At 35.8% G+C, this 16,996-nt stretch overlaps 1 protein-coding gene and 1 non-coding gene across 4 annotated transcripts in view; one reads left to right on the top strand and one right to left on the bottom strand.

The window, feature by feature from the left end:
- The window catches only part of RC3H2 (ring finger and CCCH-type domains 2), a 53,810-nt gene that overhangs the window by 32,610 nt on the left and 4,204 nt on the right, over positions 1-16,996 (bottom strand). For all 3 annotated transcript variants that reach the window (XM_039239013.1, XM_039239014.1, XM_039239015.1), the window contains exons 2-5: positions 13,989-14,286; positions 9,514-9,631; positions 5,985-6,218; positions 350-525 (exon numbers count right to left, since the gene is read on the bottom strand). In XM_039239013.1, the coding sequence (XP_039094944.1) occupies positions 350-525; positions 5,985-6,218; positions 9,514-9,631; positions 13,989-14,219 (759 nt within the window). In that variant the 5' untranslated portion in view covers positions 14,220-14,286. The remainder of the gene's footprint in view (positions 1-349; positions 526-5,984; positions 6,219-9,513; positions 9,632-13,988; positions 14,287-16,996) is intronic.
- On the top strand, positions 11,193-11,299 carry LOC120236326. The gene has a single exon (XR_005529635.1). It is a non-coding gene; the product is annotated as a U6 spliceosomal RNA (small nuclear RNA).

The raw sequence follows: 16,996 nt of genomic DNA, 5'->3' as shown, positions 1-16,996 counted from the left end.
GGAATAAGATAAAATACTGGGAAGTTGAAACATTTACCAACTTTTATATACTGTTATATAATTTTCCCTTTTAAGATGGTAAATTCATTTGAATAAGGCTTCTTTAGTCTCCTTTCACTATCCCGAGAATTAAGTTTACCAAAATGTCTCCTTATGCTGGTTTGTGTTTCTGACACCTTCACATGTTTTTTCCCAACAGGTAGCAACACATGCAAACAGTGCAGAAGGAAAACAAAGTTTCTTTTGAACTTTTGTTAGCATTCAGCATTTCTGGAACCTCTAGACCATTCTAGAAAGCCTCTGTCTCACACATAGGCATGCAATATCTAGAAGGTTGCTTGCTATTTACCTTAAAACATGAAGCTCGGTACAGTAGTTGCACAACATGACCAATACTTGTTTTTGATGCCTGAGGAAATCTTGGTTCTAGTCTTTGAACAACAAAAAGTACCAGTACTTTCCTTGAGAGAGCAGAACCATCTTCTAATGCTAGCAACACCAGCTTCAAGGCCTCTTCTTGCATAGCTAGAAATAAGGAACATGAATTCATGGTAAGTAAGAAAACCTGCAAATCATGTCTATCAGTCTTATCTGGGTGTTAGTTTATGGCAGTCCATTATCCAGTCTGTATTTCATTAGTACAAAAAGAGGACATCCCACATACAAAAAAAGTTTAGTTAGTAAGTAATCAAACAAAAATATAGTTTCTAGTGACTTTCTGGAACACAAGTCAACAGAACTTAAAATATATCTTCTTAGGTATTTAATAACCAACTAGATAACAATAATGTTACAGTGCAAAGAAAAAAGTCCTCATTTACAAAATACATGGAGATACTCTGACATATTAAACAACACGTAAAGGACACACAGAACTCTCATGATAAACGGCAATTTTTCTTTAATGCATGAGACTTGTTACTTTGCCTATCAAAACAATTTTGCATATAATTTTAAAGTGGTATTAGATGCAATATCTGAAGAAGGTATTGTTTTCCAGCCAGGAATGTATATAGTATAATCTGAATTTAATCATGAGGGAACAATAAAACTCAAATAAACTCAAATTAAGGAATTTTTTAATAAAATAACTGCCTATATTCTTCAAGAATACCAACATCAGGGCCACCTCGGTGGCTCAGTTGGTTAAGCGTCTGACTTTGGCTCAGGTCATGATTTCATGGTTCGTGGGTTTTGAGCCCCACGTCAGGCTCTGTGCTGTCAGCTCAGAGCCTGGTGCCTGCTTTGGATTCTGTATCTCCCTCTCTCCTCTCCCCCATGTGTGTGTGCTCTTTCCCTCTCTCTCTCAAAAATAAACATTAAAAAAATAATCAAAGAAAAGCTAAAGAATGGTTCCAGATTAAAGAAGACTAAAAAGAGATGACAAATATAGTAAGTGATAACATTATGAAAGAAAATAAATTCCATTAAAGACATTTTTGGAATAATTGAAAAAACTGGAATGTGACCTAGATTGTAGTACAGTATGTAGGTTAAATTCTCTAAATCTGATGAAGATACTGTTGTTACCTAAGATGGTATCCTTATTTTTAGGAAATACACTGAAGTATTAAGGGGTAAAGGGTCACTGAAACATGCGAACTGTTCTCAAATGGCTCAGAAAAGAGTGAAAGAGCAATAAAATAAACATAACAAAATATTAAAAATTAATGAATACAGATACGGAGTATACAGGAATTCTCTGCACTATCCTTGCAACTTTTAGGTAAATCTGAAATCATTTCAAAATTAAAAGTTAAAAATGTGTTGATTCTTAAAACAGTGCAACTTTCAGAGCTGAGAGGTCATCTAGAATCTGGATTAAAACAGAAACCTCTCCTTTTCCAAGTGAGGCATTGAGGTCAAGGTTCACAACTAGTAACCAGCAAAACTGTACTTGAACCAAGGACTTTTTTTAAAAAAATTGAGGTAAAATTTATGTAACAGAAAATTAACCATTAAAAAAATTCTTTTAATGTTATTTATTTAGTTAGAGAGAGAGAGAGAAAGAGACAGACAGATAGAACATGAGCAAGGGAGGGGCTAAGAGAGAGGTAGACATAGAATCTGAAGCAGGCTCCAGGCTCTGAGCTGTCCACATCTGAGCCTGATGCGGGGCTTGAAGTCACGAACCATGAGCTTATGACCTGAGTCAAAGTCGGATGCTTAACCAACTGAGCCATCCAGGAGCCCCTAAAATTAAACATTTAAAAACACAGAATTCATATGTACAACCATCAGATGTCTGTCTAGCTCTAAGACACTTTAATCAACTCAAAGGAAACCTACACCATTAGGCAGTCACTCCCCACAGCCTCTACCCCCAGTCTCTGGCAATCACTAGCCTGCTGCCTGGTTCAATGGATTTACCTTTGTGGATGCATCATATAAATGGAATCATAGAATGTGACCTTTTTTCTGGCTTCCTTCACTTATCAAAATATTTTTGAAGTTCATCTGTTTTAGCATGTATCAGTATTTCAATCCTTTTTAAAAACTTTTATTAATTTTATATAGAAATGAAAATATTTTATGTATTTCAATTCTTTTTGTGGGTGAATAATATTCTATTTATTGATATACCACATTTAGTTATCCATTTATCAGCTGATGGACATGTGGAATGCTTCCACCCTTTGACTATTGTGAATAATGCTATCAATATTTGTGTATAAATATTAATTTGAATACCTGTTTTCAGTTCCTTGGGGTACACACACCAAGGAGCGGGACTGCTGGGTCATACGGTAACTTTGTGTTTAACTTTCTGAGGAACCACCAAATATTTTTCATATTTGGTATATAGAGGCTGCACTACTCTACTTTCCAAATTTCCCCACATCCTCATCAACTCTTTTTATTTTCTATTTTTAAGTTATGGGAAGCCTAGTTGGTGTGAAGTGGTATCTCAATGAGATTTTGATTTGCATTTCCTTAATGACTAATGATACTGAGTACCTTTCCATGTGTTTTTTTTTAAGCTTTTAAAAATATTTATTTTTGAGACAGATAGACACAGTGTGAACGGAGGAGTGGCAAAGAGAGGGAGACACAGAATCTGAAGCAGTCATCAGGCTCTGAGTTGTCAGCACAGAGCCCAATGCAGGGCTTGAGATCATGACCTGAGCTGAAGTCAGACACTTAACCGACTGGGCCACCCAGATGCTCTTCATGTGCTTTTTAAAGGTTATCTGCGTATCTTCTTTGGAGAAATGTCTACTCAAGCCCTTTTTACATTGTGTTGTCTTTTTGTTGTTGAGCTGTAGAACAAAGGCTATTTGATAACCTAGTCTAATGCTTCTTGGTAAAGACAAATATGAAGAAATATCCAAAGGCAGCATTCTTAAATTACACTTAAATGTGGATTTTAAAATTATTTTTTCAATTGAACTTTGCATTATGGAAAATTTTAAACATACACAAAAGTAGAAACAACATGAACCCATAGTATAGCTGTTGCCAGTTCTTGCCCACTTTTCTAGTTTGTTTGGGCTGGAGTGTTTTCACGTAAATCCCACACATAGCATTTTACCCTTGAATAATCCACTATATATTTTTAACATATAAAGACTTCAAATTTTCTTCTTATAATTGGCCTCTTTGAATAAGTATCCAAATAAGGTTGATACGTTGCTTTTGGTTAATATGCCTTTGTGATTTAAAAATAAATCTATACTAGCTCCTCACCAACCTCCACCCTTCCATTTAAGAAAAAATTCGATTAGTTTTTGAAGAAACAATCATTTTTCTAAACAATTTCCCATTTAGCTAATTTTGTAGTGTTTCTAAATATAATCATTTATCCTCATGATTTCATGTAAACTACAGGCTTGATTAGATTCAGAATGAGTTTTTGTTTTTTGAGGTTTTATTTCTTTTGTTTCTTTTTCTGCCAAGCATACTTGTTATTCCATATGTTACACCAGGAGATACTTAAGGCCCAGTTGTCTCACTTTTAGTAACAGTAAGATTGATCAGTGGGTTCAAGCTCATACATCTATTGTAAATTTTCCCAACAATCTTTTATGTCATGGTTAACAGCTACTAATAATTCTTGCCTAGACCCATTAATTCACATGAGGTTGTAAACGTGTGATTTTTCTCATTTTGATGATTGTTTTCTAAATTTATTAGCTGGAACTCTGCTAAAAGAGGAACCTAAACTCAACAACCTGAGAAACTGTCCTTAAAAACACTTTGTGAAGGATAGGCAAAAAAAACATGCTTGACTTTTATTCTACTTCTTTTCCAATTTCCAGAATAATATGTTGGCATTATTTAGCAAGTGCCAAAGATAACCAATTAATTTTTCCTGTCCCATCTTTACAAAATCATGGATTTTTATATATTTTATGTTTTAATCTACTGTAGTGATTATTCATTTCGATGTTCCAACTGTGCCATTCATGCCCAATGGAAGCTCCTTCCAAAATACTTCTATGACCTTTTGACAAGATGCCAATAATCTTTGATAGCTTTTTTGCTTTGCAGCCCAAGAATTCCCACACTCAACTTGTACTTTCTTATCCTAGAACAGGAAGTGGCATTTATCCAAAGAGCCCTGCTTCTTTTTAGTGGCATTGTACTTATTAAGGGTCATAATCTGGTTGCTATGGTTATTCATTGCTTCTAAGCCTTTTCAGAGGATAGATGTTTGCTGTTACAGATAGTGCTTTATAACTATGCATTCTGTATTTTTTGCTGTTTCTTTGGGATAGACTTGTAGAAATGGAACTGCTAGGCCAAAGGGTAAGCACATAGCTGATTTTGCTAGGTATTGTCAAATACCTCTTTAAAATGTGTACCACTTAGTATTCCTACCATTACTGAATTAAAGTATATACCTGTTTGCCCACAGCCCTGACAATAAAATATACTGTGAAACTTTTGAATTCTGCCAATCTGATACATGAGAAATGGTCAACATAATTTTAGTGTATATTTTTCTTGATATGAGAAATAGTATATATGTTTGAGGGCCATTCACATTCCTTTTTCTCATGTATTCTCTGTTCATATCTTTTCCAATTTCAGTTGGGTGGTTGGTATCTTCTGAGTTTTCAGGAGTACCTTATATATTAGTTATATTAGTCTTTTATATGTGATACAATACATTTTTCTAAGTTTATCATTGTTTTACTTTGCTAATGTTTTCTGTGGTGTAATTAAAAAAATATATAGTCAAAAATCAGTCTTTTCTGTTACTGCTTCTGGATTTGGAGTAAAGAAATGTGTTTCTTATACGAAGTTATACAGGAATTCACTCATATTTTTTTATTAGTTGTACGATGCATTTGTTAAAAATAAGGTATTTATGACCTATTTGGAATTTAAGTAGATAACATATATAAAAAATATATCCAATTTTATCTTTTTCCACATGTCTATTCAGTTGCCCCAATGCCACTTATTTATAAAGCTTCCTTCATGGGGCACCCAGGTGGCTCAGTCCGTTAAGTGTCCAACTCTGGATCTCACAGTTCCTGAGATCGAGCCTCTCATTGAGCTTAGGGAGAAGCATGGAGCCTGCCTGTGATTCTCTCTCCTTATTCTCTGTCCCTCCCTGACTTGAGTGCTCTTTTTCTGTCTCTCTCAAAATAAACATAAAAAAAATGATTGTAAGTATGTATATGTGGATGTATGTTTATGTATACATATACAACTTTCATTTACACGTATATGTAACAACTTTATTTTTCCTTTACTTACAACCTATATAATCTTTGGCCTAACTCAGTTTTTAATTTATAAAATTGGATCTGTGTCACTTCTTTTGAAGGCTCTGAAAGATTAAATGTGAAATGCATTCTAAAATACTACAGTACTAATACATACATTATGATTCAAAAACTGATTTATCTTTAATTATGTCAAGATTTGTATGTGTTAGTAAACTTAAGTTGAGGGGATTCTCAACCAACTCTAGAGATTGGAATTCTCCAGCCTTAAGCCAGTAAGAAAGACAAGATAGTGATCTATCCTACCTGGCCCTAGAAACTGGCATCCTCGAGCCCTGACAGCAGCCCATAGGTTGGCAGACAATTGCTGGGGATTCTGGTGCTGTAATATTAGTTCTGTTACAGTTCTTTCTCCAAGTGAACGGGCTGCTCGCATGGCTCTTACACGACCTTCTTCCTCCACCAGTTGACAGTTTACAAGTGTCACCAGTTTCCTTTGCATTGGACGGCTCAGTGCACTCTGGTTCAAACTAGCTACACCTTTAAAAGAAAGGAAACAAAGTAAAGTTTTTTCAGTTAAAAAAGACAAGTCAATTTTCATTACCTGTATTTAACTGTGAAGCCATAATTTGTAATGAGTCCTCTGTAAGATACTTTAGCATGACTATTCCGTCTCTGTTTATTACTATTTTGTGGTAACAGGAGTCTAATTTTTAGTTACTTCAAATTTTATTTAGGTATCCTATTCTCTGGGTTGTATGATGTACCTCAAGAGAGTACTTTGGGCATATTTAGTCTCTTCTCCAACCATTAATTAATGAAAAGTTTAATAATATAAAAACAGAGAGGGAGACAAACTAGGAGAGACTCTAAAATACACAGCATAATCTAAAAGTAATGATTAGTAACAGCTCTAATTTTATCGTATACACGATGTTTAGACCATAACTTAATGGCAAGCTCTTAGATCATCTCTTTTCCTGACTCGGATATGCCCTAGCAATTCTTCCCTCTCTCCCACATCATTACTTCTTCCATTTCTTCTTGACAATTTCCATCAGATTCCATAAAAACAAGCATGCTGAAAATAAACTTTCTTCTTTAAAAAAATTTTTTTTAACATTTATTTTTTTGAGAGAGAGAGAGACACACAGTATGAGCAACGGAGAGGCAGAGAGAGGGAGTCACAGAATCAGAAACAGGCTCCAGGCTCTGAGCTGTCAGCACAGAGCCTGATGCGGGGCTCGAACACACGAACCATGAGATTATGACTTGGGCTGAAGTCGGCCGCTCAACCGACTGAACCACCAGGAGCCTCCCTCTCTGTTTTTTTAAGTAGGCTCCACACCCAGCATGATGCCAACATAGGGCTCAAATTCATGATCCTGAGACATGACCTGGGCAGAGATTAAGAGTCGGATGCATAATCAACTGAGTCACCCAGGTGCCTCATAAATCTTTTTATTCGTCTCTCTTCGGCTACCAGCTCTGCCTCCTTTCTTCTCTTTTGTAGCAAATTCCCTAGAGTTGTCTATATTCATAATCTCCAAATTCCTTGCTTCACAATCTTTAAAACCTACTTCAATTAAGTTGTTGCCACTGTTACTTCATCAAAACTGCTCTTCTCATAACAACAATTACCTCCAGTTTGCTAAATCAATGGTCAACTCTGTCTTTACCTTACCTTACATTTCACCAGCCCTCAACAGAGATGACCACTTCTAATTCCTTTAAACATATTCTATACTTGGCTTCCAGAACACTCCATTCTCTTGCCTTTCTTCCCTCCTTTTTTTCCCACTCTTCTTTACTGATTTTATCTTTTCTTCCTGACTTAATGTTAAAAGGCCTCAGGGTCCAGTTTTTGTTTTGCTTCCTACCTGCATTCACTACTTAGAAGATCTTAGCCAATCTTATTAATTGCTTTAAATACTATCCATAGGTTAATAACTCCTGAAGGTACAACTTCTATACCTCATTCCTTAACATACATCCATTCAATTGCATCTAAACGAAAATTTGACATCTCAAACATAACTTGAATAAATTTAATTCCTGATCTTCCCATCTAAACCTGATCTACTTACAGTGTTCCTTGTCTAAGTTGATGGCAACCTCTCTTTCCAGGTGCTCAGACCCTATTTCCTCATGATTCTGCTCTTTCTCTCATACCCTATTTCCTCATGATTCTGCTCTTTCTCTCATACCCTATTTCCAATAATTTAGGAAATCTTCTTGACCCAATCTTCAAAATATATTCAGGCAATATATTTCAATATATATATTCAAAATATAGATCTACTCACTACCTCCTCTACTACTAACCTTGTTCCATTAGCTTATTAACCAATACTGTTCTCCTAACCTTGCCTTCTACACTGAATTCTCAGCAGAACACTTAGAGAAATCCTTTAAACATTAGTCAGATTATCACTCCTCTGCTTAAAACCCTACAGAGACTCCCCAATTTTACTCAGAATAAAAGCTCAAGTCTTTAAAATGGCTTGGAGGTCTGTACATTATCTGGGCTATTTCTTTTCAACTGTCTCATACCGCTCAGTCACACTGCTCCTCTTCTATTCTTCTTTGAAGATGCTAGGCATGCCTTGAGGACTTTGCTATTGCCTTTGTGTGGAACAGTCTTTTCCCAGAAACCTACATGGCTTAACTACCTCACCTCTTTCATCTCAAGTTTAAAACTACCTTTTTAATGAGGCCTACATTATTCACTTTATGTAAAATTGCAATCTGCCCTTGTCCCCTCACTGACATTTCTGATTGTTCTAACTATATTATTTTATTTCCATTACAATTATCAATTATAACATACTGTATTATATAAGCATAATATTATATACTATGCTTATTGTTTATTATACTTCCTCCATTTTCTAAAATTTAAGTGCTATGAGGGCAAGCATTTCACTACTGTATGCCAAGTACCAAAATAGTACCTGGCACATAGTACATGCTCATTAGATATCTGTTCAATGAATGCATGAGGTACATAGACTAAGTTTCTCAAGGAAGTACTGTGTCCAAAATATTCAACAGTGCAAAGCAGAGAGCAAGTATAAAATACTTGATTGATTCATTATGATGTGCTGGTCACTGGGTATGCAGTCATGAACAAAACAGAATTACATTTCTGTCATCACACTTAAAATAACTTATTGTATTTACATGCCTATCTCCCCCAAAAGACTGACGGTTCTGTGAAGGCAGGGACCCTAACCACCTTAAGTGCAAATAAAATTGAATGAATAACATGAAATTGTCTTAGTAGGACTTATTAAAGTTAATATTCTGCTATAAAACTATTAATGAATGTAAATACTGTATAAATTCAATATGTAGTGTCTGATGAATTCTTAAATTAGTAACAATATTGGCTATTTTCAGAAAATAATACAATGCTCTCCATCAAAAAGTTTTCCCAAGAATTCTCCAAACTCATTTTTTCAAACTTAAAATTATTAATAGGGTATCAACATCAAGTCTTTTATTTTTATTTTTTTAATTTTTTAAATAAACAAACTTTTATTTTATTTTTTTAATGTTTTATTTATTTCTAGGAGACAGAGAGAGAGAAAGCGTGAGCAGGGCAGGGTCAGAGAGAGAGGGAGTTACAGACTGAAACAGGCTCCAGGCTCTGAGCTGGCAGTCAGCACAGAGCCCGACGTGGGGCTCGAACCCACGAACCGCGAGATCATGACCCAAGCGAAAGTTGGACGCTTAACCGACTAAGCCACCCAGGCGCCCCAACGTCAAGTCTTTTAAAGAAAATGTATTACCAAGTCCTGCTTACCAGTAAAAACACTTTTTATGAACTTACCTTTACCTCCACTTAGTGGTTTTAAGTAGAGTGCCAAATCCTCAACACATTTCTTTGCAACCTCATAGTGTTTGTTCTCACCTAGATTACTTAACTTTATTGATTGATGATCTGGTACCTAAAAACAAATAAAAATAGAAGAAATAACATTTATCCAGTTAATGGAACTTTTATTTACATATTTGATAACCATCTTGGTGTGTATAAAATTATAATACAGAGACAATACATCAAAATAGTTTAAGTAAAATTAAAGCCAAACACCTATCCAAACTGCTTTCTAAGAACCAAGGTTATCATACTTAATAGTGGGGGCTAAGTATTAATAGATGGAAAAAGAAGCAAGTAGTTAACAGTATTATATCAATGTGTATTTCTTAGGGTTGGTAACTGTGGTAGAATTTTGACAGATGTTAACATTAGGGGAAGCTGCAGAAAGTTATATGGGTTCTCTGCTTACTATTTTTTGGAAGTTTTTAAAAAATTTTTAATGTCTTTTTATTTATTTTTGAGAAAGAGATAGAGAGCGTGAGTAGGGGAGGGCCAGAGAGAGAGGGAGATATAGAATCCGAAGATAGGTTCCAGACTCTGAGCTAGCTGTCAGCACAGAGCCCGACGCGAGGCTTGAACCCACTAACCATGAGATCATGACCTGAGCCGAAGTCGGACACTTAACCGACTGAGCCACCCAGGTGCCCCAATTTTTTGGAAGTATTTAAAAAAAGTTTTTCAAAATAAAAAGTGGGAGAAAAAGCCCTTAGCACCTTTCACTATATTATTTACTTATTTTATTTATTGCTTGTGGTCTGTCCCCTTGGTAAACATAAGCACCACAAGACACAGTATTCTTTTCTTTTCTATGTAATCTCCACCACCAACCTGGGGCTCGAACTCACAACCCCAAGATCAAGTTGCATGTTCTACCAACTGAGTCAGTCAAGCACCCCACAAGACAAAACGTCAAAACTTGGGACATAAACTGCAGCTCTGCCACTTCTACGAGTGACCTTGAATAAATCATTTAACTGCTCCAAGCCATGGTTATCCTATCTGAAAAAATGCAGAAGAAAAATCCCTATTTCATAGTGCCATTGTGGAAATTCAGTTTAATCCAACAATCATTTGTATTTGTGGAGTGCTTAATATCCAAACATACTTTCAGGCACTAGACATATACCAGTGAGCAAAACAAACTTTCTTGCCCTTCTTTTAGTAGCTTACATTCTAGTGAAGAGAGGATGGAACCAATAAATTTAAAAACATTAACAAATAAATATGTAATATGACAGAAAGTGATAAATAAAAATTACACAGCAAAGAAAAGAAGGATTGGGAGTGACGGAGAGAAGATGCAATTTTACCAGAGTTGGTCAGGATAAGCTTCCTTAGGAATCATGATATTTGAATAAAGACTTGAGAGAGGTAATAAACATTCTAGGCAAAGATAAGTCACTACAAAAGCCCTCAGGTGGGAACACGTTTGGCATATTTAACAATTGGCTAGGAAGCAGTATGGCTTAAGTAAAAAGACTGAAGACAGTACTAACATGTGGGGCTTTAAAAGTAATAGAAATCAATAGCTAAATGGTAGCTAGTATTATTACAAAAAGTCTCCAATATTTTACTGGATCTAAGATGCCACTGTTTGCAAAAGGCACCGTTAAGAAAAAAGGCTACCAGTGCTCGCTTCGGCAGCACATATACTAAAATTGGAACGATACAGAGAAGATTAGCATGGCCCCTGTGCAAGGATAACACCCAAATTCGTGAAGTGTTCCTTATTTTTTCTTGGTTTCCTTACATGTAAAATGAAGATAATGCTAATATCTACCTCGAAGACTTGTTGTATAGATTAAATAAAGTAATATAACGAAAGAAAAAAAAGAAAAAAGGCCACAAATTATGATATACTATTAATTACAAATGTATGTAGATTTCAGAGTATCTAATTGGAATATGAACATTGAAAAGAAATGCACTTTAGGGCCGCCCGGGTGGCTCAGTCAGTGGCTTAGTCAGTTGAGCATCCAACTTCGGCTCAGGTCATGATATCTCGGTTTGTTAGTCTGAGCCCCATGTTGGGCTCTGTGCTAACAGTTCAGAGCCTGGAGCCTGCTTCAGATTCTGTCTCTCTCTCTCTCTGCCCCACCCTCTCTCTCTCTCAAAAATAAATACACCTTAAAAAATAAAAAAAAAAAATGGTTTAAAAGAAACACTTCAAATACCAAGATACTAAAATAATGGAGTATTTTTTAAATTTAATTTTTATTTTCAAGAGAGTGTAAGAGAGAGAGAGGGCATGAACAAGCTGGGGAGAGGGTAGAGGGTCAGAGGGAAGGAGGGAGAGAGGTGCGGGGTGAGGGTGGGGCGGAGAAAGAGCACACATGCAAGCTGGGGAGGGTCAGGGGGAGAGAAAGATTCCTAAGCAGGCTCCACGCTCAGTGCAGAGCCAGATGTGGGCTCAATCCCACAACCCTGGGATCATGACCTGAGCTGAAATCCAGAGTCGGTCATTCAACCGACTGAGCCACCCAGGTTTTCCAAGAATGGAGTATTTTTTTTTTTTTAATGTTTTTTATTTATTTCTAGGAGAGACAGAGAGAGAGAGAGAGACAGCGTAAGCAGGGCAGGGTCAGAGAGAGAGGGAGTCACAGACTGAAACAGGCTCCAGGCTCTGAGCTGGCAGTCAGCACTGAGCCCGACGCGGGGCTCGAACCCACGAACCGCGAGATCATGACCTAAGCGAAAGTCGGACGCTTAACCGACTAAGCCACCCAGGCGCCCCAAGAATAGAGTATTTTTAATTCACTGATTTTTCTAAGAAGTGATTAATCAGAAAAGTCCTTACTTTCTTGTTTTAACATATAGGTCATGATGTACAGAATTTCATCTTCTTCCTCACCTGTAAAATGGGGATAATATCTAAAGAGCTAAGATAAGAATTAGTAATGACAGACATTTAATATTTACTATCATATCTAACATAAAACAGGCCCTCATTTAATGGAAATTAGTACTAATCTAAGGTCTTGGTCTGACTCAGTAAGATAATTATAAACAAGAAATACTGATTTTGTAACACATGAACCAAAGAAATTATGCAGAATTTGTTACAGATACTCTGGAAATTGTTTTTTTTCCTCTCTCTCTCTCTCTCTCTCTCCCTAAATAAACCTTATTTTCTCATTTTAATATTATCTTAAAAGTCAAGTAAAGTTAAAAAGAAAATCCCAAAACCTCCATTTGAGGGTCCTAGTTGGTTGATATCTGAACATTTCTGATTACATTTCTTTTTGTATGACATAATAAATGCATGCTTATATATGATTATTTAAAAATGTTCCTTGGAGGGGCGACTGGGTGGCTCAGTTGGTTGGGCACCTGACTTCGGATCAGGTCATGATCTCATGGTTTGTGGGTTTGAACCCTGCATCAGACTCTGTGCTGGCAGCTTGGAGTCCAGAGCCTGCTTTGGAGTCTGTGTCTCCTTCTCTCTCTGCTCCTCCCCCACTTGTGCTCTGTACCTCTCTCAAAAATAAATAAACATTAAAAAAAATTTTTTTAATGTTACTTGGGGCAGCTGGGTGGCTTAGACTGTTAAGCGTCCAACTCTTGTTTTCAGCTCAGGTCATGATCTCACCGTTTTGTCAGTTCAAACCCCAAGTTAGGCACTGCACTGACCATGAGGAGCTTGCTTGGGATTCTCCCTCTCTCTCTGTCCCTCCCCTTGCTTGCGTTCTGTCTCTCTCAAATAAATAAACATAAAAGAAAAATGTTCCTTATCCACAAAATCACTTATTTTTAAAAAATATTCATTTTTGCAAGAGTGCAAGGAGGGGAGGGACAGAGGGTCTGAAGCAGGCTCCATGTTGACAGGCTGACAGCAGTGAGCCCAATGTGGGGCTTGAACTCACAAACTGCGAGACATGACCTGAGCTGAAGTCAGATGCTCAACTGACTGAGCCACCCAGGTGCCCCACCACCAAAATTACTTATAAACAAAAATTTTGACCATGCATTGAATACAATGAAATATAGAACTATAGTGGAATTTATGGTTTTACCTACGGATTTATGACATTATCTAAAAAACATCTTTTGCAGAATACAATCATGGTATCAGGCACGCTGAATATTTTTTATATCTCAAGTATCACTAGACACACGTTGTACCCTTATATGAACAAAGTTCTATGATTATTGCACATACCAAATTATTAAAACCCTATTTATTTATTTATTTATTTATTTATTGGGGGGGGGATATTGCACTCAAGTGAGCACGGGAGGGGCAAAAAAAGAGACAGAGGAGTGAGAGAATCCCAAGCTAGCTTTGCTCTATCAGCAAAGAGCCCAATGTGGGGCTGGAACTCATAAACTGTAAGATCATGACCTGAGTTAAAATCAAGAGTTGGACACTCAACCAATTTAGCCACCCAGATGCCCCCGAACTTAATAAAATCTTGAAAGCTTACCTGGGCTCCAACTAACTGGAGAAGTGCGAAGTTGACAGGAAGCACATCAATGTCTGTGTTGATGGCAGTCTGGTCAAAAGGACAAGCTTTTCGGTGAAGTTTATTCAAGCAGGTCTTGCAAACAGTGTGTGAACAACCTAAACTGATGGGTTTGTGCACATTCTCATCAAATTCATTATAGCAGATTGGACAGGACAGAAATTCTGTCCATTGAGCTGCCTGCACAGGCATTGTGGAAGCTGGATGCTCGGGTTAGCAGTCTAGCAGATCATTATTTTGCTGTGTAGTGTTTTGTGAGCTGGAAATGGACAAAAGTACGAATTAACCACATATTCATCATTTACCTTTTAAGAGTTAATTAACTGCTTTAGTCAACCATCATAGCTTCAAAACCTAAAACATTCTGAATAATTTTATGTGCTTTGGATCTTTTTATTTAAATCTATTTGCTGAATTTGTTAAATTTCTGAAATTCTGTCCAGAAACAGTATTTGAATAGTGTCCTTTTCAACTAAACATATTTATATTGGTTGCTCAAATAACAGTTGACTATCAAAGCTTTCCATGTATTTTTCTTAACAAACATATCAAATAAGTGGATTAACTTTCCACATTTCATTTTTAGGAACACAAATTACTTTGCATTGCTTGGGTGTTTAGGATAGCTACTACCCCAAAACATATAAAGAAATTGATCCAAAGAATACTGTAGTGAGTCAAGTGTGAAAAAAAAAGCCACTTCAATGACAAAGTCAGTTAAGGGTATGTTCAACTTGGCAGCTTCACAGAAGAGGAAATCTCTGGTCAAGACTTGACTAAGAGGCTAACAGAGGAATCAAAATCAAAGTATGTGAGATTATGATGACAGAGCAGTCTGTCCAAAAGAAAAAAGTCTTACAAATCTAGAATACTTCTGACAAAACACACCATTTAGTAAAATACATATATACAATCCCAAACTGTCAGGTCCAATGACTAAGATATAGAAGAATAAATATTCTAATCTAATAATTCTAAGCAGAAAAAAAGGAAAATATAAATAATCTTTATATATGATTAAAAGGCACATGGAAAAAATTATTGAATTTTTCTTTTTCCTATGATTATAATGTTTATACCATAATTTTTAATAAAATAAAGTATCTGGCACGAAACTATACTGTACTCTAATTTGAAATCATTAGATACCTAATGAACATTCTGCATTTCACAAATTTTTTCATATAATCCAATTCAAAAGTTACATAAGTCTGACAAAGGCAGTCTGGTGAACAAGAAATCCAGGTATTTAGGGCAATTAAACAGCCAATACTTTATTTCATAAGAATGTTTACCAACCCAGATATCTTAGTTCCATAGAAATTAGATGTTTAAGACTATAGTCAGAGTCAAGACAGGAAAGTAAGTAACTGGTTCTCCAGTATCGCCACATCCAAACGAAGAATTGTTAGCCTTAATTGTGCTTTTATATTCACATAAACTAAGGTTTTAAAAAAATATCTTGGTAAATGAATCACTGGGCTTGTTATATAAAAAGCACCCTGTACAAATTTCTCCTCAAACAGCTCTAATGCAAAGTACCTAATATCTTTATTTTTAAACTAGTCAAATCTTGCAAGTTATATTCATTTTGTATCTTTTACCCTTCCATTGCCACACCTATTAACGCCATCAATCTTAAAACCAGTTTGCTCTCATCTTTAGAGATGAGCACTAAACAGGTGAACACATCATTTTCTGAAACTATTAAATGTTCAGTTTTCCAGGCTGCACAATTACACAAGGAAAAGGCCTCTGAGGAAGAATGCATCTTATCTTAAATCTACTACTGAGAACCCTAATTTAGTTAATAACCTGAACCGATAAAATATTTATCAAAACAAGATACTGCATCTATTTTTTCATAATGGTCACCTGTTTGGAAATGCTAATTTTGTGGGTTAGGGTATCACAGCCACTGGGTAATAGGAAACTAGTAGCAATTACTCTTTCCTTTTTTAGTTTTCTAAAATCATCCTGAAATACTTTATATTAGTAAATTGGGGGCAGAGGCATTTAAGTTTGAACTAAACATAACACTCTTTTCCCTCACCTCTTAGTTTTCAGTATTTCAAACTAGTCCAGAATACACTTGATAGTTTTAGGTTATAATATCCCATATATTTCTATATCTATGAACACCAGATGCCTCAGTATTAATACTGAAATTAATAGAATTTCTAGTAGAAATTGAACACCTTAAAAAAAATTCTGCCCAAATTTGTCAATAATCCTGCCAAATTCTGCTATGTGTCAGATTCTAACTTTCTGACAAGAAAATAATTACTAAAATGTCCTTATATAGTAAGGCATAAGGAAAGGCTTTTTAAAAATGTTTTTCTTAAATGCTGTTATCAATAAATTCTAGATTCCTCAATTAAGATAAAGACAAAATTTTATCTAAGACACTGAAACAGCTTATATAATCCACCGAAATGTTTAACTGGTGATGGAAGAACTTTTATTTATTTAAAAAGGCACTCCGTAAACATTTACCTAGAAAGCATTTTTATAGCCAAAATTATAAATAATTAGCTCACTGTCTTTAAATTTATTTTAAATGTTTTTTATGTTCATTTATTTTTGAGAGAGAAAGAGAGAGAGAGAGGGAGAGAGAGCGAGCACAAGCAGGGGAGGGGCAGAGACAGACAGAATGTGAAACAAGCTCCAGACTCTGAGCTGTCAGTGCAGAGCCCAATGCAGGGCTCCAACCCACGAACCATGACCTGAGTCAAAGTTGGATGCTCAACCAACAGAGCTGCCCAGGTGCCCCTCTTTAGCATTTGTTTTAAAAAGAATCTAAATGCACCATGGCTAGCTAAGAATATATACCAGTGCGTAAAACTTCTAGATTTTTACTCATAATTCTAAAGTAACTTACTTAACTCTACAGAAGTCTAAATTACTATTAACATTTAGCTAATAGTCAAGTATTCAACCTGAAGATACTTCCAAAATATCTCAAAGTG

Source organism: Hyaena hyaena, unplaced genomic scaffold (genome assembly GCF_003009895.1).
Source record: "Hyaena hyaena isolate Hyena2069 unplaced genomic scaffold, ASM300989v1 scaffold_151, whole genome shotgun sequence".
Classification (NCBI taxonomy): Eukaryota; Metazoa; Chordata; class Mammalia; order Carnivora; family Hyaenidae; genus Hyaena; species Hyaena hyaena.
The sequence above is the reverse complement of the archived record's forward strand: the minus strand, read 5'-3'. Positions and strand labels throughout refer to the sequence as shown.